We start from the raw sequence: 26,736 nt of genomic DNA on the forward strand, positions 1-26,736 counted from the left end.
TAAATAAAAAAATAATTCTTTTTTTATTGCTTAGATCTATGGACGAGCTGGTGTTTGTGTATCTAATAATACCTATAACGGAACTTGAAGAATTCTATTTTCTTTTTATTGTTGAAAATAAAAGAGCCCGTGTTCCATCTCATGGTAAGCTGTCACTGACACACGTTCACATCAGCCAGGACACTGCGTATAATCAAGTACTTTCCTTTAGCTTCGTTTAAAGAGATTCGTCATTGTTATAGTGAACACTTACTATCAAGCGGGCTGTATACTCGTCTTCCTACAATGGCAATAAATTTTAGTGTTTAAGAGCCTTGACTACCTCAGCCTACAAACTCTGATACTCACCTCGAGGCGGAAGACTTTATTGCATAGAATAACGGCTGTGCCACCCTTGAAATGAAAACGCACAACTGCTTCGCAGCTTTTAGCGGCAAAAACAGGCAGTACCTACAGTGGTGCCCATAGATTTGTGGTGCGTACCAATGTGGATTTACGTCCCACTACCATCACCAGTAAATTCATTTAATATGACGTAGAACATCAAATTAATAGATAACTTAAGTTATGTATTATAATAAAATCTTGCAGGATTCCTATACTTCTAATATAAGTTAGCAAACAAACAACAATAACAAAAAAAGCCTTTTGTGTATATACCTACCTACTTTGCCACAGTACAAAGTAGGTTAGAAACGCTTACGTAAGTTTGTAATTGCATTTATACCTACCTACGTTCTCTTTACGTCCGCAGTAAAATACCTAAACATTGACATGTACTTTTTATATAATTCCGTCTTGCTCACTCGTGCGGTGGAATATTGTGTGTGGAATGCGCGCGTCGGCTAGTCTCCCTGCATCCAGTACATAAGGTACAGTTTAATAATATATCAGAATACACTCAACCGTAACCTTAACACATAAGACTCAATCTCGTATGGCAAAAAAACGAAAATTCCTAAGCAACACTCGAAGAAGTGACACGAGACTACAGAGTGTCTGCTTTGTGTAAATTCGTAAATTATATTAACGTTTACTTATAATTTTTATAAAGCAGAGCTTAAAATTAAATTTGTGTTGAAGAGAATTCACGATGAAGAGAAAACTGGCATAGTCTGTTCAAAAATAACTAGTTTTAAAATAGAACAAAATCAAAAGTCCTTGAGAATTAGTCTCATAGGGAGTGCGGCTACGTCATCAACGAAACTTTTGTAGTTATGTATGACGGCTAGGAAACACCCGATTGGCCAATAAAGCCTTACTGTCGGCCATTTTGTTTGCTGCTGACTCACCAAAAGGTGAAAAATGTACATGAATTGATACGCACTCCCCAAGAGACTACACAACGGTATTGGGCATTTCCCTGAACCAAAATTTGGGTTTCATGTTCCTCCGCTACACTCGAAGCATCAAAAATCTAGAAAATATATTTATCCATGAATGTACTAATCCTACAACAAAATCTAAGCTATTTTACGAGTATTTACAAATTACCGCGAAAACCGTGTTCAAAAATGATGCGGAACTTTTTGTCAGTCCAACTTTGATCGGCTGATCTTCAAAAAGTGACTCTTCGTGTAATAAGTGTTGTTATAAATTGTAAATTATTCATTGATAGTATTACCTATTATGTACATTTGCAACTGTCAAAGTTGTGCAGTGAAATTTCAATGGTGCATGTGAACATTTCGGGATTGTTTACGGACTTTTGAGTGAAAATTGTAAATGAAGTTGTGCAGGATGTAGCCTCGTTTGAGGCCCTGCGCTTTAAACTCTCCAACTGAGCCCATCCTGAGAGCTACAAGTAAATACAGACGAAAACATGACGGATCCGATGATCAAGGTAAAGACGGAGAGGCCTGACGAGGCCGAAATCCGGGAGCTAGCTGCTAAAATGGTGGAGGCGAACAAAGCGAAAGCTCTGGCGGCATCGGTGGCAGCGACGCGTACACCACCTGGAGGTCTAGTGCCACCAGCTTCCGGCCAAATGGGCATCCTAAATTTTTGACAAGGAAACCTGGAGCGACTGGCACAACAATAGACCAACGACCTGCTCCAGATCCTGAAAAGAAAACCCCTGCTCCAGACGAAGCTAGTTGGAAGGGGCACTTTGGATGGGATGTTCTTGGCAAATGCCACATACCTTATATTTTTCGGTCCAACGAAAAGTATGTGGCAGTCCGGATGGTGGAAATCAAGCTCCTCAACAAGTACCTGAATTACCTCCATGCTGACATCTACTCCTGTACCTGTATCAGAAGTTACTATATTACTGAGATAGAGGCTCGTTTACTCAATGAGATAAGCAACAGGCATTGTGATGGACAGTTTGGCCGGGAAGCATTCACACAGAAAGACTTAGTTGTGAGGTTGTCAGACGCATATGAGTTTTATAATTTCTTAGATGTGTGTTATTATAAACTATTGAGGGGAACAACGAATAGTAAGGACAAGTGTGGTTTTATAAGGATAAACAAGGAGTCTGTTGTACCATACACAGTGCGGGACAATCAAAAGTTTGTGCCGTTATTTTATTTTGAAGGTGAAACGGAGAATTTAAAGTTAAAAGCAGATCAGCTGAAAGGCTGGGACTTGTCGTATTTGAAGTTCTGTTGTAAAGTGCAGGGCATTAGGAACGAACTTTTTGCAAGTGAGACATGTTCTGTGATAAGTTTGAATGATATTAAGAGTTATTTTCCACCGGGAACTGAGTTTGAAGAGTATTGGCCCAATAAAGTGGTAGACTCCCAGCTCCTCATATCAGCGAAAGGTAAGAATTTTGATTTTACATTTATCAATCTAAAAAAAACATTAAAAAATAAAATCACATTAATATATTTTTGCTTGAAAAAAGCTATACACCGTGTTGATATCTGCTTTTTATATATAGCACCATATGATCCTCGAGTTCGGTTCCTACTATTATGGAATATTTATATCTCTTCAATGTAATCAATTATATTAAATCAATTTGTATTTGAACCCAAAAGTCACACGAATATTTAAAATAATATTTGGTAGATACTAATGTATTAAACCTGTTGTTAAATATGACTATGCTTAGGAAAGTATTTGGTGAAATAATTCATTTAAAAAAATAGCCTGCAGGCAAACCGACCCTAACAAAACTCCACAAACAATTCATTTTGTAAAGTAATCTGAATTTTGCATAAATGTCAAATTCATACAGTAAAAGTACATAATACCATGAAAAGTAAGTCTTCCATAGTTTAAGATATGTCTCCAAAATAACAATAATAAAATCAATAATAATTTTTTTTTTTTTTATTACTTAAATGGGTGTACGAGCCACCTGGTCTTAAGGGGTTACCGAACCCCATGGACGTTTACTAGGTAAATGCTGCCACCCACTTCCAGATTAGCCATTACCATTTAGCATTAGCATTTACCAGTTCTAAGGTCTCAGTTTTAATAGTACAACGGCTGCCCCACCCTTCTAACTGAAACGCATTACTGCTTCATGCCAGAAATAGGCAGGGTGGCGGTACCTACCCGTGTGGACTCAAGACGTCCTACCGCCAGTAATTTAACAGATTATCATGATTAGGCTACCCATAAACAGGGATCTTGTATAATGATTATTATTTAATATGACCAGTCTTTATATTTAACAATACATAGTATGTACTGCATGCTGCCCTGCTGATGCCACTGGCATTGCTGAGTCATGGGCGACGGTAACCACTCACTATCAAGGGGGCCTTATGCTTGTCTGCCCACAAGAGCAATAAAAAAAAGTTCAGTCCTACAGATTGCCAACTCTATGTATCTCCGTTCTAATTTTTTTTTATTTTTTTATAAATAAATAAATATTTACCAACAATCACGCCACGTTAACTGGCCCCGTGGTAAGTTCGTAAAGAACTTGTGTTAGATACCAGATTACGGAAATAAATGTAATATTTTTATTATACACATACATATATTTAATAAACATCCATAACCCTGGAAAATACATTTTATTTTTATCATACAAATATCTTCCCTTGGCGGGATTCGAACCCGCGACCCCCTTGTGTAGTGACCATGTCACTTACCACTACACCAGACGGTATGTATCTATGTATGTTATGATTTTTTGGTGCTGGTCTGATAGGCCTCAAGGTCTACATGATGTTAAAGTAGTTTCCATAGAGAGCACATGTCTAATGCTGTTGCACCCATTCTTTCACTAGAGGAAAAATTTAATTGTCAACTGCATCAATAAAATAACTTCGACTCTGAGCTAGCAATGTTTTATAGGATATTAGAGGCAGTAATCGTTGGAAGCTACAGCTGCACTCCTAGAACTGTTGATTAATAGCCACACGAATTATTTTCGAGTAGAAACTTGAATGTTCAATAATACCGTATATTTTGCTTATTAATCAAAGGCATGATTTTAATTATTTTTTTAAAAACATTATTTTAGGTAAAAATATATAATTTTAATGAATCAAAATTAGTTATTTTTAATTGTTATTCTCATGGAACATGCACTAGGAGAATGCAAAACAAATAAATTCATCTCATAATATTATGTATATAAAAGCATTTTTCATTTATATTTATTTAATAATTCAATAAAATATTATATATATCAGGTTACATAAATATTATATCTTTTGTCTGGTACATGTATCTTTAGGTTACGAAAGATTAATCAATTTTAAAATATTCTGTATCAATAACCGTCATCACCATCATCACTATACCTATTACCCTCTGCTGGGGTGTAGGGCTCAAATCAACTTTTTCCATTTATATCGGTCTTGGGCAGTCTGTTCTAGCTACTCCCACGTCATGTTAACTAGAAACAGTCTAGTAACAGTAGGATTAAACTGTTATTGATGAAGTTTATTTGAGTTTCTTTTAGTTGATTTGTCTTGATCGATGGGCGACGAATCAAGTGCAACCATTGCCTTCATTGTCCTTTAATATATACATACATTGCTAGTAGGCTGTAAACTATAATTACAGATTTTAGAATTAATTTGAACCAATACAGTTAAATCTCAAAATTATAACAACCACATTGAAAGAGCAATAGGCTGAGAGCATTGAGAGCCTATATCAGCGTAGCCTTAACTAGTAGTAGATGAGTTCACGGGGCTCAAACCTGATGACGTTGCTAACACGAACCCTAGCAAGAGCTGTGCTTCGCAGAATCTACCACCGGATTGGAAACGCGACCCACTGAGAAGATCCGGCGAGAAACTCAGTGGGCTGTGTCTGAGGGTTAATTTACTCGTCGAGCCCTTCGTCGCAAGCGACGGGTTCGTCGAGGACAATGACCGGACATAATTACAATAACAGAAGCTTAAACTGTAGGAAAATATAATATAATAATTTCACTAGTCCTCATTGATCTCACATCTGCTAAAAAGTTACTTCTGACATTTGTTTTGTAATAATGAAATGAAGACCTCCACCAATTTTCATCTGCATCCTAATTTATTCAAGCTTACCCTATTTTTATGTCAATTTTAACTGGGCTAATTAATAAAAAATCTAATAAAAAAATGATACTGAATTTAAATAAATACGATGTATTGTTTTGTGTATGCTATTTATAAAATACTAGCTGACCCGGCAGACTTCGTAGTGCCTCAATCAATAAATAAAAGACCTAAACGTTTGTATAAAATAAACTTAAAAGACACAAAAGGAATCCGTCCGACGGGGGGGGGGGGGGGGGGGTGTCAGCAAAGGAAAAACAAAATTTTTATTATAGTTTTATTTAATTCCGAAAATTTTCATATTTATTTACAGCAATTCATTTATATATATATAGTATACTAGTGATAATATAGTTCACGATTTTATCTCACGGTTTTGTGCATTTACCGTAAATCAAATACGAGCGTTAAGTCTGAGCGTCTGAGTGTGTGCGATTAAGCGTCTGTGGTCGGCGTAGACTAGATTCCGGATGATTTTTAAAATCGCTATCTATCTATTTTTGTGGGTAGGTAAACTAGTTTTTGGCACCAAAGTTTTAGTTCCTACCTTTTTTTTTTTATTTATTGATTACCTGGGTGGTTGAGCTCACAGCCCACCTTGTGTTAAGAGGTTACTGGAGCCCATAGACATCTACAAATTGAATGCGCCACCCACCTTGAGATATAAGCTCTAAGATCAACGGTTGCCCCACCCTTCAAACCGAAACGCATTACTGCTTCGCGGCAGAAATAGGCGGGGTGGTGGTACCTACCCGCGCGGACTCACAAGAGGTCCTACCACAAGTAAAGCTAGCCGCTGGCTGTTCCAGTTACGCTATAAATAGAAAAATATGATTCTGTTCTGAATCATAATAACCAAAAAAAGCTTTTTCCGTGTTGAATGTAAAACTGTTGACAATTAACGAAATGCACATGATGGTTTCATGTCATAACGAGGCGCTCTCTGTCTCTTTCTCTATATCTACAACGTTTTTTTTTTCGTAACACAGTTCCTTATGGGACGATGCCTAACCGGGCCCTAACCGGGAAAAAACGTCCGTAACGTAAGATTTTTATTAGTAATGCACACAGTGTACGACTTAATTTTGTAATAACGTACAAATTCGTAATGCACACAGTGTAAGACTTAACTTTGTAATAACATACAAAAAATAACATTTTTTGATTGACCACGATCTCAGAGCGTTCGTTTGCGCAATACACTACCTCTTATGCAAACAACCATGAATAAAGTGTACCACAATAAGTTCGCACGTTACCGAATGACCGTGGGTTGTTGCGAAACCTCAAGTTTTATTTTCTGTATACCTCGAATAGAACTTAAAATTAATATTTTTATAATAAGGAACTTCGTTCCTATCCAGTATCCCACGACACCACATTTCTTTTTTTTCTACCTATGCTGTCTTGAGTAGTCTTGAGAGGCTATATCAGCGTTACCGGACGAGTAGGTGAGCTCACGGGGCTCAAACCTGGCGAAGTTGCTAATATTTACCCTAGCAAGAGCAGTGCTTCAGAGAATCTACCACCGGATCGGAAACGCGACCCACTGAGAAGATCTGGCGAGAAACTCTGGGTTAGTTTACTCGCCGAGCCCTTCGTCGCAAGCGACGGGTTCGACGAGAACGATGACCGGTGCTTGAGGTACCTAAAAGCACCGTTAGTGGATCGGGAGGATCCGAAATGAACCATAACGTTTCGATGCTCTTTAACTAATAACCTTTGTAATTAGTGTATTCCGATCCAAAATCGAGATATCTGTGTATTAGCTTTTTTAATAAATACAGATTTAAACGGCCGTCTGGTGTAGTGGTAAGTGACATGGTCACTACACAAGGGGGTCGCGGGTTCGAATCCCGCCAAGGGAAGATATTTGTATGATAAAAATAAATGTCTTTTCCAGGGTTATGGATGTATATTAAAATATATGTATGTGTATAATAAAAATCTTACATTTATTTCCGTTATCTGGTACCTGTAACACAAGTTCTTTACGAACTTATCACGGGACCAGTTAACGTGGTGTGATTGTTAGTAAATATTTATTTATTTATTTATATTTTATTTAATCATAGGTACAGAATCTAGTCACCTTGAGACCTACGTATTTTTAACAGTTAACTCGTTTAGCTTTCGTAAAAATTTGAAGCGAAGGTCGAACCTTCAGTTATAAATCCTTGACACGGAAAAAATTATTTGCATCGAATTTTCTAGGCTTGTTCCATTTGAAACCTCAAGAGAAAAAATCTTATCAATGAATTACATATATAAGGTGTATTTTTTTTAAAGGTTTGATTATATTTTTAAAGGTCTCGTAAGCAAGAAGATAATTGTGACGTTTCATCTTAAAAATTAGTTAAAATACAGTAAGAGTGTATGTTTTAATCTAATCATTATTAGGATCTAGAGCTAATAAATATTATACACAATGACTTATTTTATAATTAGTTAAAGCGTTCAGGCATAACTTGCGAGCGATACCAACTTTTCACTATGGAGCTTTTAATCTCTTTGTACTTGGCATACATTTTGGCCAAGTTTCAGCCAACGTGAGCTTAGGGAAATTGTGACAAGGCCACGCGCCACGGTCTAAATGTTTGTCATTTGAACAAGACTTATGCCAACCACGTTGTAGAGTTCATGATTTTTTTTAAATCGGCACTATACGTCGAGTAGACGATGTAGTTCAAAAGCAGTGCACAAAAACCCGGGTGTTCCAAATTGAGATGTTACGTATTATTATCCCGAGTGATGGCCAGTCGTACCGAAGATGCTGGCAATTATCTGCCTCTTGCACTAACTACATTAAGGCGGGCGACGTTATGGAGGTACTCGGGCAGCTGTTAGCAAATCCCACCCCTCCTGGCTGAGCCTTTGCTCGCCTAAACAAAAGACAAGCCAGAAATGAGGCCGCCAGCGCAAAAGTGGCCTAAACTTACCATAGTTAGTATGGAGATAATGAGGTTCGAATTTACCTTTACAATACTTCGTAAGCAAAAAATACGCGCTAAAATTATGTTTACAAAGTCATATATGTCTATGGATTGAAACTAGGGATAGGCCGATTTTGCATCAAAATTTATTACGTTTTAAATAAATTGCAATACATAAGCATGAATATGAATTGTGGGTTAGGCCAATTTTGCGCTGACGGCTTCAAATGTCCTGAGCCATATACGCCCAACAGATAGAAGATGTGGTTAAATATTCTTATACCTAGACATCGATAACTCTTCAAACTTCATATAAGGAAGTTTGAAATATGAGCGTAAATATTTGATAATAAGACTACCCTACTAATAGACTGCCCATGGTGGATTCTAAACCCGAAAATCGCGTCGTATGCTGTTGATTCGAGAAAGCTTAGGAAGGCTGCACTTTTATTTATTTTCGTCCCAGATAAAAGGAAAGTAGGTGAAATTTTGAAAAAAAAACCGAATAATTAAGAACATTCGTTTTCTGTTCACGTTATTTGCTAACTTCGGTTTCTTTTGACGCTAGACGGAAAGACGGCGAACATGTGATCGGAGTGTTGTTTTTTTTAATAGATAATGCGACCCTGAATGATCATGGTTTGCAGCTTGTTAGCGGTGCATATGCTAATGGAGCCGAAGATTACCTCGGTTTCTTGTTTGCAGGAATGTACGCTGCATAATACAAATAAAAAAACATGTCCACTTTAAAAAAAAACAATTGTCATTTTATATAATACTTGGGAAAAAAACGTACATCTCAGATAATTCTGGAGTAAGATGTCTACAGACATCTGGCTAAATCGCCAACAGAAAGATAAGATAAGACGAGGTCATAATCCCGGCGATATTGCCGGCATTTATAACTTTTGCGAAATTTTAAAATTATTAAAACGCCGGAAAGTGGGTGAAAACAATCAAAATATCAACAGGTCAAGTTAAGCAATAAAGCGTTTCAGTAGTTGCATCATTCAGACGAATTGTGGCTAAGAGTACCACCTAATACTCTGTATCTTATATGTCATGTCTATAGGTTAAACCCAAGTCAGTACGGTACGGTCAGACATACGACAATTGAGTATTTTATTTACTGGATTAATATAAGTAGAAGGAGTTCCTAGTCCGTCTGGTATTAAATGGTTGTCGGATGCCACCTCTCCGAATTGTCTTTTATATCTTCTGGGATCACACGCTCAGCACAGACAAAATGGACACTACACAGCCTCCACAAGTAATGGGCTTGCTATTAAATCTGCCGCCCCCAAATAAGATAAGGTCCCATCATAGAGAGGCAGTTTAATGATGAAAACGGAAAGAGGTTTTCCATTAAGTTTTTAAATAAACCTAACCAAGTCGATAACAGAACGTGTAACATAAATTCTGAGGATTGTAACCGCTGTGATTTATTTACTCGATGAGTTTATGCTATTTTATTTACTACTACTTCCAGTACGGTATTCAAACGACATCTGCGTAATATAAATAAACATTAACTTCACAAACAACTATTTTATTTATAAAAATATGAACAACTTCGCTTCCGGCTGTAAGAGCTTACATTGTTTCCCAGAAATCTGTTTCATTTAATAGACGTTATCTGAAGGAAAATTTTCATTACTGTAATGATGATCCAGTCCCCCTTTATTCCGTCTGCTTGAATACGTCAAGAGAAAATTACAAGTACATATACATAAATTTTGTTAATGCGTTTGTTATGTTCCTCAGGATCAGTATCGGGTGGAGGACAATGGACGAGAGCACCGCCTGCGCCTCCCCCGGTAGTGGGTGGTGTCGCAGTGGGTTCGGCGGCCGGCCTCAACACCGTCAACAGCCAGTCGACGCGGGGCCGCCGGGCCAACACACAGAGGCACACTCCTACCGCTGCCACCATGCAGATGTCCCACGCTGGACTATCGGCTGCCTCCGCTCAAGCGCTCGCCAACAGCTGGTCTCTGCCCGGAACTCTTACTCAGGCGCAAACGCAGCAAGTGCTCAGGTTTGCTCAGGTGCGTGCATCAAACTGATAACTTGTCAAGATTGGATTGTGTCAAGAATATGCGATAAGTGGAGAGGCTATAGTGGCAACAGGATTCCATTATAGAGTGAAAAGGTAAATTCGCCAATAGTCTTCATCTCTCGAACTCTTATTGATGTGTACTGGTGGTAGGACCTCTTGTGAGTCCGCACGGGTAGGTACCACCACCCCGCCTATTTCGGTCGTGAAGCAGTAATGCGTTTCGGTTTGAAGGGTGAGGCAGCCGTTGTAACCACGGAATAGATAAATAAGGTTGGAAAGGCCTTTGCTCTAATTTTGTATTAGAAGCAGTGTCGCCGCTTCATCCCCACTATTTTAATTTCTACACATACACACACTGTGATTACAAGTATTTCGCACACAACAAAAACACCCACACATAAATCTCAGGACAGATATTCGTTCGCAAACTAGCACAAAACACCTGTAGGCATACACACTCACACACGCAAAAAGGCAATAAAAATGTTCATACACGCTAGTGCTTGATAAAATCGATATTCTTTATCGATAAATTATCTGATGAATGAATGGAGAAAATGAAACATGAAATAAATATTGAAAAAAAAAACTATTTTACTTTTATTAATTACAAATAGTCACTGTCGCTGGAATAAAACGTATTTGTTAAGCAGTTGGCGCTTGCTATTAATTGCGAATGAATTTCTCAAAACTAAGTGTATTCTGATTTTTTTAATGGTAAAATCATTTTCAGTAAAATATTTAGAGCAAATAGTACTCGTCTTTGTCTCCAGTTTCCTCTACCTGTCACGTCAATCCATTGTTCCCTGGCGTTAGGTTCTTTAGGAAACCTAAAATTTTTAATTTACTGCATAAGTCAAATAGCATTTTACTTAGATTTTAATACGTCTTAGACAATATAGTAAATACCCGTAAATGAGAGGTCTACATGTCCCTTTATATTATACCTTCACTTTAATTCAATGATAATAATTCAATAATAATAATACATATTTATTTTACTCAAAATACGTCTCAGTAAGAATATACTAGGTATCATTAATTAAATATAAAATAATGCAAAAATTATCCATGTCAAATGTAAATATAGTCGAGAATTCTGTCGATGATTTTATTTCACCACATGGTCACCTCACTATCGACAAACTAGCGCCGTGCACCACGGCCAATCAGGGCAAAGGCCGAAATTTCAAAGATTGAAGTGTAGAGAACGCAATGCATGTAGTACATTGGAAGCTGACTTGGTCATTGCGTTCATTGGGCGAGTACACATCGCGCAATGTATGCTATTTATAACTTGCTGCAATAATATTGTTAATGTTTGGAATTTCATAATGCTCAGTATATTTTTATGTTTTAGACAAATAATATTATAATTAAAAGGTAATTTCGACTTACCGATCAAAAGATATACCTCCTCGCTCTATACTTGAGGTCTGATCTTTTATTTTACAAGTTATAATTGCACAACACGGCATTATAAAGCGGAGATCTGTTCGCCAAAGTAGTCCGAAGCGCACTAAACGCGGTGAATGAAAGAATCGGTCGAGTTATGTTTGTATAATCATAACAGTGGCACGCTTGCCCCGCCTACATTACCATTCCAACCTTATTTATCTATTCCGTGGTTGTAACTATATAGAGACCTTAGAACTTATATCTCAAGGTGTGTGGCGCATTTACGTTGTAGATGTCTATGGGTTCCAGTAACCACTTAACACCAGGTGGGCTGTGAGCTCGTCCACACATCTAGGCAATGAAATAAAAAAAATCAACATGTCAAATTGAATGTAATATTTTTTTATTGCCCAATTTGAGCAGACAACATTCAGGGCTTAATTGGAGCTATCTAGTTACCGGAGCCCACGGGGGAAGCCCATAAGTGAATTAAGCCCAAGGCAGAAATTGTGTTTTATAACCTCGGTCCTTCTCATCGTTTAAAAGCGCGCACGAGTCCTGCATGCAGTAGGTGTATTTTTACTATGGTGATAGCAAGATTATGAAACTGTACACAATTCTTTCGTAAAATTTTCACAAATTAGGTCGAATGTTCATGTAAATTCGTTAATTATTGTTATGACTGTCGGTACTTGAACCATTGTACCCATAGTTCACTTGCGGACAAAATAAAAATAATAATAACTGTTGCTTCGAAGTAAGTAGGTATCAGTTGAATGGAATATTTTAAATGTATTCAACTGATAATTATTTTTAATAATGTATTTTTTATTTGATTTATTTTGGTAATTTTACGTATGTTTCAACGATACTATACATACACATATGGACTTGTTGTTGTTGTCTGAAATAAAATAAATCATTCATTCATTAAGTCTCTTTTTTTTCAAGGGATTTTATGCACTGGTAACTAAAGATCTTTAAGTCATGTCTTATTTTTATTTATATTCTTATTTTTATGAAAAATGATAATATGGAGTGAAATGAAATAAAATGAAATGAAAATGATTAATTTGAGACATTAATCAACTGGGATGAAATTAAATGAAATGAGATGAGATGAGATGATATGGGATGTAATATAATCCTAGTAAAATTGTGGTCATTTACTGAGATAATTCATTAAGTAAACGCGTATGTCTGTTCTTTGTGCAGGCTCAAGTGGTGGCGCAGGCGGCCGCCCGGTACAACACGGCTGCCATCGCAGCGGCCGCCGGATTTCCACATAAATCGCAGCACCAGAGAAACGTTCAGGTTTGTTGTGTTCACACCTGAAGACATTAGGACGATGAACTGCTGTCAAAACAAGATGTCCTCGGAATATAAAGAAAATTAGCAGGACTAGATCACGTCATTCCGGATCCTTCCGATCCATTAACGGTGCTTTTATGTACCACAAGCACCGGTCATCGTCCTCGTCGAACTCGTCGCTTGCGACGAAGGGCTCGACGAGCGAATTATCCCATAGACACAGCCCACTGAGTTTCTCGCCCGATCTTCTCAGTGGGTCGCGTTTCCGATCCGGTGGTAGATTCTGCGAAGCACTGCTCTTGCTAGGGTCAGTGTTAGCATCACTCCGGTTTGAGCCCCGTGAGCTCACCTAGTTAAGGTTACGCTGAAATAGCCTCTCAAGGCTATCAGCTTAGGTAGGAAAAAAAAGTACTAGAAATAAAACGAAACGCAATGTTCCGTAAGCAAAACCTTTGAATGAAGGTTGGTCTTTGAGTCATATAAACGTGCCGTTAGCTAAATGGTCGAGTGCAGTGTTTACAGTAAAGTAACAAGTAACCGTTGTCATGGTAACGGTACGCCAAACGCGAGCCCCAGAACAAGTAGGAACACGAACACGCGAACACGACAAATACGTTTGTGCGATCTCGAATGTCATTTGGAAGCGATTAAACGATGCTAAGTAGGGATTAACTAACTGTCGCCGAGGGTCGTGGGTTCGATTCCCGTACCGAGCAAACGTTCGTGTGATGAACGGGTTTTTATTATATCTATCTATATATATATTTAAGCGTATATGTCTGGTTTTTACTGGTGGTAGGACCTCTTAAGAGTCCGCGCGGGTAGGTACCACCACCCTGCTTATTTCTGCCGTGAAGCAGTAATGCGTTTCGGTTTAAAGAGTGGGGCAGCCGTTGTAACTCTATACCTGAGACATTAGAACTTATGTCTCAAGGTGGGTGGCGCATTTACGTTGTACATGTCTATGGGCTCCAGTAACCACTTAACACCAGGTGGGCTGTGAGCTCGTCCACTCATCTAAGCAATAAAAAAAACCATAACACATAGAATTCTAATTTGGGGCTCAATTGACCGTGCGTGATTTGTTTTATAAACCTGTCTGTATACGTAAAGAGAAATGTACACGGAACCACGTTTGTCATCCTATCTTATCGGTTGAAGGGCCGAGCAAACATTTGCCGGACATTAAGACCATTGAGGATTTATTGTAGAATTACCGCGTGCCCGTGTAGAGCCCTTATTAACAAAAGCCGATCCGATCATCAAGGCGGATAATTAAACATACAAGATTTTGGATCATCATTTATTTGTTTATATAATGTATAGTTTGAAAGCTTTAAACTAGTGTCAAATGACTTTATACAAAAACATTCATTAAAAGTGTCCTCATATTATTGAGTCATGAAAACATTTTTGGTCACATTTGATCTTTTCCCTCCCTCATTACGTATTGTGTTTAAATGATTCGTAAATTTTTGAATATGAGTACATACATACGTAAGTACTGCGATATTTACCGTCACCGCTCATTTTGATTTATTCCAAAAGTACGGTTGACAAAACAACACTCTTTTATAAATCTATACTCTATACTAATATATAAATCTACAGTGGTTTTTACGGATGTTCCGTTATAACTACTGGACCATGCATCCAATTGACTTGAAACTTGGTATCCATGTAGAAAATACATGTACTCGATGGATAGGCTAATATTTATATGAGTGTTGGATTACCTAATTAATAATAATAATAACAATGTTACTTTTAAATGCCCAGCGAAGCGGGCGAGTACGGCTAGTTAGTAGTTCAATAAAATAATGACGTCATAGGCCTCTACGATACCATTTGGCCCTACGAGTGTTTTTAGTTTTTAGTCGCGTGAAAATTGTTTTTATGATTTATTTCAGTTTCCGAACAGTGCACTAACAATGGCGATGGGTCAGCAACCCCCTCCACCTCTTGTGAGGAGCACGGCCAACACAACAACTATGAAGTGAGCATACGAATAAGAAACATTACACGAAACGCTTTCATTGTAGCGCAACTGTCGGCCGACTTTAACCCTTTTAGCGCTGATTTTGCATAAATTGCTAAAGGATTTTTGGAAATTGTACCCTTTCAAAAATTTTATTAAAAAAAAAAATACAAAAGTCGATACTAAATTCACAGAGAAATAATAATTAAATGATTATTTATAAATGTTATTAAATTATTAAGAACATTAGACATGCGCGCGCTAATAAGCCACATCCGTACAGGTGGACCTAATACTCAATCGATACCTAATTAAACTGCGCAAATAGTTCGTATTCCGACGCTACGCACTTTATACGCATCAATAGATGTTGATTAATCGACGGTTTGCGCTCAAAGGGCTAATGTTACCCAGTCGAGTGCCCGGCAAAAACATCCTCAAAAAATTGGTCAGGGAATTAAAATTGTAATAATAGCGATTGCGATTGCGATGCGCCACGTGTCTTGATATTACACTGGCTTAAAATTGGAATTGTCGTTCTTGCTCATGAACTTATATTTGTAATTCGTACAAGAATAATGAATTTGAGATTTAAAAATAAAACTTGATGTATATTTAATCATCCTGAGAGAAACCGATGATACGAGATTAAGGTGACCGCTGGAAAATCACAGTCACACTATGTAGTTTTAGTGATTTTATTGGGGTGATATTTTGATACATTTAAAATTTTGAATTACTTTTAAACCGATTCAATTGTTTATTTGGAATTACCGTGTAATTTCAATTATTGATACTGCGGTTGCGCCATAGTTTCGTCGCTACAGTGGAAGCGTCATTTATAGTTGCCCTAAGGACAGCCGGCAAAAAAGCAAAGCGAATTATTTTATTTTATATAATTACATATTTATTGTAGTCATTATACTTTTGTTAAAATTAAATGGATATTTATATTATATTGCAAAGTTTGTTACTCGTGAATAATAGATATATTTAATTTGAATTTTAAATTTGGCTAGCGGCTGTCCTTAAACTAGTTAAAATAAAAACTTCCATTCGCCATTGTCTTGTCACTGTGTTGTTGTTTTTGTTTTTTGTTTATGCTGTTTCTGTCGTATTTAATTTTTATTTTGTTTAAAATTATTTTGAGTTGAATTACAAAGAGTAAAATTTTTTTAAACTTTGATGAGATGTTGCTGACAAAACAAGACGTAGACAAGGGCCGAATGAAAGCTTACGTATTACGATAATGGAATTTGTGGAGGTGATTTCAAATAGAGATGTTCTAATATAAATTTATCCTTAATCCTTAACATCATTGCCCCTTGCTATGTCTTGAGATTTCTAAAATGTGTCTAAAGGCGTGTTCCCATCGCCATAAGATTATTTTTTTGTCTTCGGAACTGCTTAAGTGTCTTCAGAAAGTCCCCTAACGAAAAATTAATGGAAGAATGGAAACTTCCATTAATTTTTCATAAATTTTCAATATTTGGTATACATTCGGAGTTGAGGAAGCGTAAGGGAGTTAGTTTCTGACCGGCCCCCCGACAGCCCCCATTTCCAAGCAGTTGTTTCAAACTGTCCAGTGGAAAGTTTGGGAAACACTGGTTTTCTTTTCACCAATCTCCTCCTCGCGTCGTTTTCCTCATTACTGAGGGTCGAGACTCCCCCCGCTGCATCAGTTTCTCCCGTACGATTTCCCTGCATCTGCTACGATCCTTTGCTTCACGAAGGGCATTGTGGAAATTGATGCTTAGAGAAGATCGTATTTGGTCCGACCATCTCGTGGGACTGCGTCCTCTGGGACGTTTGCCATCTATCTTTCCTGTCACCAATCTAAACAAGTCTTCCACAGAAAGGTTGACATTTTACCCATCATAGACTGTTTATATACAGTAGTGGTTTTGCTTTATAAATTTAAAGAAAAAATTTAAGCATATTAGTCTTATTTGTCCCCCGATTGTTTATTCATTCCAGAATTCCGGTTCCACTTCTTCCAGTGTTCTAGCTGTCAAGACGTATATCAGAGATCTAAGAAATAAATAACACTTGAATGAATGTAAATTATAAAAAATAGTTCATACAAAAAAAAAAATAAAAAAAAAAATTACAAAAAAAAGATTAGAAAAAAATGTGAAGCCTTAATTAATCAAAACGTCAGTAATATATACATGGCCATTGAAAATTGAGCCATGTGTGAGCCATTCGGGTTTCATTTATTATTTTATCTAAGAATTGTTTTTGTTTGTTTACAGCGTGCCTCCGCAAGTGACCGGCACGATGAATGGCCACTCAACCTCTCACTCCGTGGACACTCGCAAAAGGCTTACACCGATACCAGACATCAACACTACTGGCAACCATACGCCGTATAAGGTACGGAAGCAGACACTTTTTATTTTAAATTATAACACAAGCAATAGATTTTTGACTATAAAGTAATACTCGGCCAAATGAATAATAATAAAAATTCGAACAAACACACACACACACACACAGTCACACGCGCGCGCACACACACACACACACACACACACACACACACACACACACACACGCACACGCGCGCGCACACACACACACACACACACATACGCACGCACACGCACGCACACACACGCACACACACAACGATCACGTGTCTAATGAGGATTGCACAATGATTGCATAATTTTAATTTCTAGATCATCTCAATACGTTTTACTTTTCAGTCACTCACACTAAGCACTCCCTGTCGCATTATCTCTGTTTAAAGAAAATTATTATTTTATTAGTTGGTAATAAATTGGTATGTGTTGTTATTTAGGTACAAAAGGCGTTAGTGGAAAACACAATGGTGCCTTGCATCAATTCGAAGCCTTACCAGTACACGGAGCTGCTGATGACCCTGCCGGACCTCGCCAGCCACTTCTTCCCGCGCGTCTCGCTCACCACCTGCCGCGCCATGCTCGACGCGCTCGGACTCATTCTCTACCGGCCTAACTCGTGAGTGTACTCTGTCGTGCTCATATTGCTACCAGTAAACTAGAGGTGATCCTATAGATACGTCGCTCAAATTAGGTCGTATCTATCGATGCGACTAACTTGCAGTCGGCATCACTTTTAAACGAGGCCATCAGCGCAAAAGTGGCCTAAGCTTACCATAGTTACTATGGAGGCAATTAGGTTTGAATTTTCATAAATTTGAATTTGAGTAAGCAAAAACATTACGCGCAAAAATAATGTTTACAAAGCTATCTGTTATCTGGGTGAAACTATAGTTAGGCTGGTTTTGCATCAAAATTTATCATATTTTAAATAAATTCGAATATACATCATATAAGCTTGAATATAAAAAAATTGCGGGTTAGGCCACTTTTACGCTGATGGCCTCAAATAAACTACATAATTTTGATATTATAAATAAATCAATATGTAATACCAACACATATTCGCAGAAATTTAGAAGAGAGGATCGAATAAAACTGGAATCTAATTTCAGAACCCAACTTCAAGTTCTGCGCAACTCTGGCAAGTGCAAGTCGGCGGCCGCCGGCGAGAACGGGATGGCGTTGGTTCAGGTCCGTGACGTCATGCATCACATGCTGCAGTTCAAGTACATGCTGCGCTCCGGGCTCGGGGACGACCCGGCCGCCCACCCGCCCCCCGCGCACCTGCACCCCCACGCCAAGCGCGCCAGAGCCAACTGAGACACCGCCCTCCTGGCTCAAGCTGCTTCAGTGACGTTTACGGCTTAATCAATACAGCCAGCCTGAAGAATGTGAGTGATTATGTGGAACATTTTTGGTTGTTGGCGCTTGCTGCTGATCTGATGCTGTGCTGGTGTTTAAAGATGTACTTTGCAACGCTGAACTTTCAGTGCGTCAACTCTGTAACTACAATGACTTACAATGCAAGTTAATAACCGGTAATAGCCGTTGTAACTATACTGAGACCTCAGAACTTATATTTAACCTTACAATTGATAATATGCTTTAGACATGACAAAATGAAAAAATATTTCATTATTTCACAAATCACAGCAGTAGATATCTGAAAGAGAACTAAAAACATGAAGTAAAACTCGGCTCAAAACACCAGTGGTTCAAGATTACAGCATGCAATGTTATCACATTAAATTTGACTAGTTAATATCTAGCAAATATTGCTTTGACTGACGCCAATTATTTGCCACCCATTTTTTCAGTCGACACTATCGCCCCTTGACAATACTCTGCCAGAAACATATTCTGTCTTGCTAACAACAACACTACAGAGTTTCAACTATATTGGAGGAAGGACTCGTAAACGAATAGGTGATTAATATCCTTATTAATTTTCATAAATTGATAGCTTTTTGTTTTAAATTGTTATTGATGCATGAATATTTGAAACAAATTAGCCAAAAGTAAACTTTAAAATTGACTGATAAATTAAATGTATCTACCAAGCATTAACAACAGTAGTGCCAATGATATAATTACTGTTGTGAGTATTCTCAAATCCATTTTTATCACACTATTACTTATCATTAAAGATTTGAGTCTAACTCATGAATTTAGTTGAAATATATCACAAAATTTTTACCAAGCACAAACACAACGGCAAGGGAGGGCTTGAAAAATGAGTTGATAACACAGTAATTTTATATTGTAACAAAATCAAATAAAACTTGAGTCGACATTGACAACGTGAAGAAATTAGGATGTGTACCATTTCATCTTGGCTTTGAACGATTATTAAATCTAGCAAAGAGAATTTTTAAATATGTAATCATTACTCAGAGTTCCGTGTACATTTGTAATGGACAAAATTATATAAATGTAAGTGTATTTATTTATGAACTGAAAAGTGAAGCAATATAGTATTGTGCCAGTGATTATATTTAAAAGGAGACTATATCTATACTATCTATCACAAAGTGTATATTTGAATTGTCAATTTATTGTGTGTTGTAAAAACTGTAACATATTGTAAATGAGAAGATCTAATATTAAAAAAATGGTCTTATTGTACTATTTAATATAGAAGACTGAGAATTTTTTCACTTTTAATTTTGTAAAAGTTTTTTTTGCCAACGGGATGCGAATTGTTAAAAAACTATGTGTGATTATTTAATGTTCCAATTACATTTTATTACATTTTTTTTTGTATACGACAATTGTAAATATTTATATAGGGATCTGCACTCGGCAGTTTTAGTATTTGTATTGTAAAAGGTTTTGTATAAAGTAATGCATCCCGGATGTGAGTTTCATTTTTGGTTGTGTTCGAAATGATTTTTAATTTTGTTAAACCTGGTAGATTTAGTTATTGTTAATAATTTCATTCCAAGTTTATTAAATGAATTTTATGAACGCTTCCAAAAAGGAAGTTTACGTGGGTTTCTACTATGTTAGATAATTAATTATACAATTACTTCGATGAAGGATTTAACGCTTTAATTGCATTTTTAAAACGCTTAAAAATTACTTAAAACATCACAAAATACCATACGCTTGGTCACACATGATAAGAGTCCGAGAAACTTACATTAACCTATTTTTTTTTTTTTTTGTTTTAACTAATTTTTTGCCCAAATTGAGGCATCGTTAAAATTGCCTATGCGTTATTTATACTTGAAGAATTGGCATCCTTTTAAACACTTAATAAGTTAGTCTATTCCATCTCTCAAGATGAATAGTTGAAAAACTTGAAAGTAAAATATGACTAGCTTATTGAGTATTGAGACTTGACGATCGTGTGATTCATGTGATCATGTGATTCGAGTCAATAATTATTACTAAATTATTCTAGTTGAGAAGACATTTTCATCTTTGTCTAAATGTCATTGTGAAATTAAAATTTTTGATTGTATGTTCAATTGAAATATTAGTTCATTAAAAATAATTGTTAAAAGACAGCCCCTTGTCAATGTTTCATTGGAAAGGGCAGGAAAACTAAAAATATATTGAAATGTAAAACACAATGTGTTTTTTTTTTTCGAATGCTGATTGGTTGTTTAGAGGAAGCAATAATGTACGTATTATTACATTGAAGTGGTTAAAATGTTCCTTGAAATCGGTACGTTATAGACTTAATTAGCGGGCCCGGCAGAGTTCATTTTCTGATCAAGTGTTCCGATTACAGCGCCACCTGCTAGGTCCACATTTCAAACCATCCCAGGGCCCAACCAGAAGCGAAAAAAATGTTGAGGTGTTTTGAAAAAAAAAAATGTTAAACACTTACAGATGAATTGTCTATTTTTAATTTATATCTAAATTGTCTGATTATGTAAATGTGTAAACATTTAAAACCCAACAATAAAAAAAATGTTTTGGTAATGTATGTATGTACCTAAGTGATGTTATTACATTTCAATGTTTCGCAAAATTTGTAAGTTAACAAATATATTTGCATTGAGAAAATCTGTTCCTATAGTTAATAATTTTTAATTTAGCAAGGATAGAAAAAATCTTTTCAGTTACATATCTTCATTTATTATCGTTTTGACAATAAAACAACAAATATAAACGTAGTATACTGATATTTTTACTCCACAAGCTGGCCTCAGTTTTATTTCCTAAAAGGATGCATTCAGGTTCAGAACCTACATTAAGGCTCCTCTTTAATAGCAACCCGGAATTTCAGAAATGCCGTTGCCCGTTGATTCTTTCAACTACAATGTGTAAAAAATTATATTTACGTAAAAATGTAAGTAACGGGATAATTTTTAGTGGAAAGCCGTGTATAATGTACGCTAAATTATTTAAAAATAATAATATTTTAGTATCTTGTAAGCCTTGTATGCCTGGTGATGTAAGGGCGCAGGAGAATGCTGTTACAAACTTAATGTTTGTCAACAAAGGATTATGTATTTAAATAAAAGGAATACTTTGTAAACATGTGTTTTAATCTGTTGTTTGTTTTTTTTTGTTTATTTAGTTTGCCCTTTGTCCTGGGTGTTTAATGTACCTATATGTGTAGGTACGCAAACCTATATAGGAATGTATATCAGCCTTTGGTTCCCATAGTACAGGGAATTCTAGTTTGGTGCTAGATGACTGAATTGTCCATATTTACTATAATTATTGATATGAACAGCAATGACTACTTTCCATCAGGTGCCCCGTATGTCTGCCTACAAAGGCAGTAAGAAAAATACGGCTGTCCCGCTTTTCAAACCGAAATGCATGACTGCTTCGCGGCAGAAATAGAATGAAAATGATTTTCATTCAAGTAGGACTTGGCAAACTAAACTCGCCCCTACTTAATATCTAGCCTGAGGGGCTATTTCAGCTCTTCACGGGTTCAACCTGAGAGAATTGCTAACGCTGACCGTAGCAAGAGCAGTGCTTCGCTGATCGTATCACGGTTGGCATTGGAGTCCGCTGGGATGAACCTTTTAAGGCTGCTATGCTGGCTTGCTGTTGGACCATTGTTGAAGGCTTGGCCTTAACTGTGAAAGTGCGAGTACTGTGGTAGTAGAAGTTCATGATGATAACGTAGTGTGGAGGCTGCAATTGTTCCGTAGGTCACCAGTTTGGGGGTAACGAAAAAGGGGAAGATCTTCCACCGAGCCGGTGAAATTGCTCGACTGACTGACGGTCCAAAAGGTGTTGCTTAAAACTTCTATTTACAGGGTGTCCCAGAAGGTATCCATAACCAGGCATTTACGATAGATCAGGGTGTGTGGGAAAATTAAATAAAGTCGCTAAGCCTTCCAAGAAGTCCAGTGAAGTTTCAGTAAATTTTCCACGTCCTTACGGATTCATCAAATCCCATAAACCTTGCATGAGGCGCCATTAGCTCTAGCAATAAGAACAGGCTTAGGGACCCCGGTAACCGTGCTCGTCGAACTCAGCAAAGAGTGTAACCTATTCTAAACATCAGCCCGCTTAGTTTCTGGCCGGATCTTCACAGGAAGTCGCGATTCCGATCCGGTATGTATATGTATGGATATATATGAATAATAATTGATTGATTTAATAAACTCAGTACTTTGTGTATTATCTATGCTCAATATTGGCAATAATGGCATTGCAAAAGGCCGATTTCGATAGTAAGAGAATAAAGAGGTAACACCTCGATCAGTTAAAAATTCCCAATTATTATCGCAATTAACTTTGGCTGTATGACGTATAATCGTCATGCCTATCGTATGAAGGAATCAAACGATAAAAATATGACAAATTTGTCAAATGTCATTATCCAGGTCACCTGAATTGTTTCATCATCACTATCACTTCGTTGCAACTGGTCTGTTCACAATGATCCAATGGGCAGCTATCACTTGCCAACTGTCACTAGCATCTTGTTCAGCTATTCTGAAAATACAAATAACAAAGCAAGTCAGGGTAATTTTTCCAAACCAAGCTACATAAATGTTGACTGGTTCAAGTATAAACAAATTGTTGACTCCAAAATCTTAGATCACACTTTCGATTTTTCCGATCCCATTCTTTCATACACCATTTTTTGTAATATTTTATTGGAAAGTGTCAATGATGCTAACACGAAACCAAAAAACATAACCTTATCACACAACACAAATCACAAAAAAAGGCTATGTCTACCTTGGTGGAATCAGACCTGTACTGCTGCCATAGAACAGTGTCGCAAGGTTTATTTGCAATTCAAATTAGATCCTTCTATGGAAAACTATATCTCATTTAAAAAACAACAAGCACTTAAAAAACTTTCACTTAATAAAGAAAGAGAAGCTTCTTGGACAGCTTTTTGTGAGTTACTCAACAGACAAACGCCATTATCGACCATCTGGAAAACAATAAGAAAATTTAACAAAACCTATCACAACAATAATATTAAAAGCTCTACAAATAGCAGTTGGATACAAGATTTTTTAAATAAATTTTCATCAAACCCCCAGTCACAGGTCAATTTCAATATCCATGTATCAAACACACATACACACAATGAATTTCTTACTAAAAGTTTTACTTTACCTGAACTACATAGTGCTCTCAACTCTAGACGCGATACGGCCTTTGGTTTGGATAATATTTCATACAAAATGCTAAAGAATCTCTCAGTTGACGTGAAAAAAATGTTAATTCTCATATTAAACCTACTTTGGAATGCATCTCTGATCCCACCGGAGTGGAAAATTGATTGCCTTGTACCAATATTAAAACCAGGCAAAGATAACACAAATCACAATTCATACCGACCTATAGCTCTGACATCTTGTTTTGGTAAACTTTTTGAGCAAATGTTAAAACAAAGATTAGAGTTCTATATAGAATCAAATAAATTATTACCTTCAAATCAATTTGGTTTCCGTAGAGGTTTTTCTGCTGCTGAAAGTATGAATAATCTTTACTTAGATATTCATAGTGCATTTGCATATAACAGATTCCTTGTCTGTGTTTTTCTTGATATTGTTGGAGCATTTAATAATGTTGACCATAAAGTTCTCACTAGAGAGCTATTGACTCTTGGCATACCTGTTAAAATAATTGCTTGGATTTTTTATTTTTTACATGGCCGACAAGTATATGTTAAATTTAATAATAATTTATACGGTCCAAAACCCTCTTATTTGGGAGTTTGTCAAGGTGGAATACTTAGTCCATTATTGTTTATTCTGTATATTCATAAATTAAATATTGTTCTTGGTCCAGAAGTCACAAACTTACAATATGCTGATGATTTAGCTGTGTACTGCTCAGAATCTAACATGGTAATAGCAGAAAACAAATTAAACACAGCTTTAAAAAAATTAAAAGTTTACTTTAATTACTTAAAATTGGATATAAGTTTGAGTAAATCGAAAGTAGTGGTTTTTAGTAGATCTAGAAATTTATGTGCTAACTTATATTATAATGATAACTTAATCCCTATGGTAGATGAATTTAAATTTCTTGGTGTAATATTTACCAAGAATTTATCTTGGAATAAGCATGTTTATGACTTGTCAGACAGAGCTTCTAAAGCCTTGAATATTCTTAAGCCTCTTGCAAGGACATCATGGGGTGCTGACCCTAAAATTTTACTTATGTTGTACAAATCTATAGTCCGATCTCATTTTGAGTACAGCTATTTTTGTTACGCATCAAATTCCATTCTTATTAAAAAGCTTGAAATTATCCAAAACAACAGTTTGCGATTAATAACTGGTGCCATGAAAACCACACCAATAATTTCTATGCAAGTAGAATGTAACGTCCCACCATTACATCTAAGATTCAAATTTTTAAAATTTAAATTTCTTCTTAAGCTTTTTGCTATTTCACATCATGCACTACTGCGAAAACTTCAGCATTCCCAAACTATTCCTTCTTCCATTAATTCCCCAAAATACCCTTTCATTCTTCTTCACTTCTTGAATTTTATGGCGTTTGTTGAGCAATATAACATTTACAAAGCAGTTGATAAATGGGCTTGTTATGAAGATACATTTGAGAGTAAATTCTGTGCTATGCGTATATCTATAAATAATGACCTTAAATCTAAAGAAGACTTTGATCAACACATAACCGAATGGCCCGATTTTCACTGTATTTATACTGACGCCTCAAAATCAGATCAAGGAGTATCACTAGCCTATTATCACAACAATATTAAGGTTGGATATGGATTTGGTTTACCACCTTCATCCAGCATTTTCACAGCAGAAGCACTTGCTATATTGCATGCCTTGAAATATATAAAAGAAGACATATGTGCCAGAAAACAGAATAAGTGGCTTATCGTCAGTGACAGTATGTCAGTTCTTTCCAACCTTCAAAATAATTGCTTTAGCAATAGAATAAACCATGTCATCTATCATATTAAAAAACTTTGGACGGATTTAAGTAACCAAAATATCACTGTTGAATTCACATGGACTCCAGCACATTGTGGAGTGGTGGGCAATGAAAAAGTTGATAATTTTGCAAAATCAATAAATAACTTGGGTGGCCAGATTAAAAATATTTCAATTCCATGGCAAGACCTAATTCCTGATATTCGTCAACAAATTAATAAAGATTGGCTCGAAAACAGAAGGCATATAAATGAAACCAAAGGTAAATGGTATGCTGAAATAAATAATGAAATTGGTATTAAACCCTGGTTCGCTAGGAGCAAATATTTCTGTAAAAGGAAGTTCTACACACAGATTTGTAGACTGAGATTTGGTCATTGCAAATTTAGCGCTCACCTTTACCGAATGAAAATAACTTCATCACCAAATTGTAATAAATGCTCACTAAATGAAGAACAAACTTTACATCATATTTTTTTCACATGTCCAGCTTTTAATATTCATCGCATCCTATTTATTGATAAACTGCAAGAGGTATATAAGGATAGCATCCCGCCTTCTCTTCAAGAATTGCTTAAGTGCCCTGCAAGTTTTAGAGCAGTATATGAATACATTACCTCTACTTTCGGAGACTTATAATGGAGAACACAAATTTTGACTTTATAGTCAGATTATCCAAGAAACACGATTGCGACAACTCTCAACCGAAACAAATGGGAAAAAAAAAAAAAAAAAAAATCTGAATAGACATTTACACGGATTTGAAAAATATTTATAAATGAAGAATACTAAAGAATTGGCTTTTTTGCCTTGAAACATAAAATTATATATGAAAATATTAAACTTAAGAATTGGCTGTATGGCTTAGTTCCTTT

At 36.4% G+C, this 26,736-nt stretch overlaps 1 protein-coding gene and 1 long non-coding RNA gene across 11 annotated transcripts; one reads left to right on the plus strand and one right to left on the minus strand.

Moving 5' to 3' along the window:
- The first annotated feature begins 1,294 nt into the window (after positions 1 to 1,294).
- LOC149500550 (uncharacterized) lies at positions 1,295 to 21,996 on the plus strand. Its single transcript, XM_089736486.1, is given in 8 exon segments — positions 1,295 to 2,003; positions 2,006 to 2,770; positions 10,157 to 10,437; positions 13,062 to 13,160; positions 15,068 to 15,153; positions 17,391 to 17,511; positions 17,942 to 18,120; positions 18,617 to 21,996. Coding segments are annotated over 8 exon segments (1,920 nt in total). The 5' UTR covers positions 1,295 to 1,822; the 3' UTR covers positions 18,825 to 21,996.
- Positions 21,989 to 26,035, minus strand: LOC149500551 (uncharacterized). 10 transcript variants are annotated; one of them, XR_016324912.1, is made up of 4 exons: positions 25,559 to 26,035; positions 24,994 to 25,097; positions 24,375 to 24,560; positions 21,989 to 23,871 (listed from the first exon to the last, which is right to left on the minus strand). It is a non-coding gene; the product is annotated as an uncharacterized LOC149500551 (long non-coding RNA). The 10 variants fall into 10 exon arrangements; XR_016324906.1 differs by lacking the exon at positions 24,994 to 25,097 and having other exon boundaries at positions 21,989 to 23,420; positions 23,670 to 23,871; positions 25,707 to 26,032; XR_016324910.1 differs by having other exon boundaries at positions 24,375 to 25,097; positions 25,707 to 26,035.
- Positions 26,036 to 26,736: the final 701 nt, after the last annotated feature.

Source organism: Bombyx mandarina, chromosome 21 (genome assembly GCF_030267445.1).
Source record: "Bombyx mandarina strain Sakado chromosome 21, ASM3026744v2".
NCBI lineage: Eukaryota > Metazoa > Arthropoda > Insecta > Lepidoptera > Bombycidae > Bombyx > Bombyx mandarina.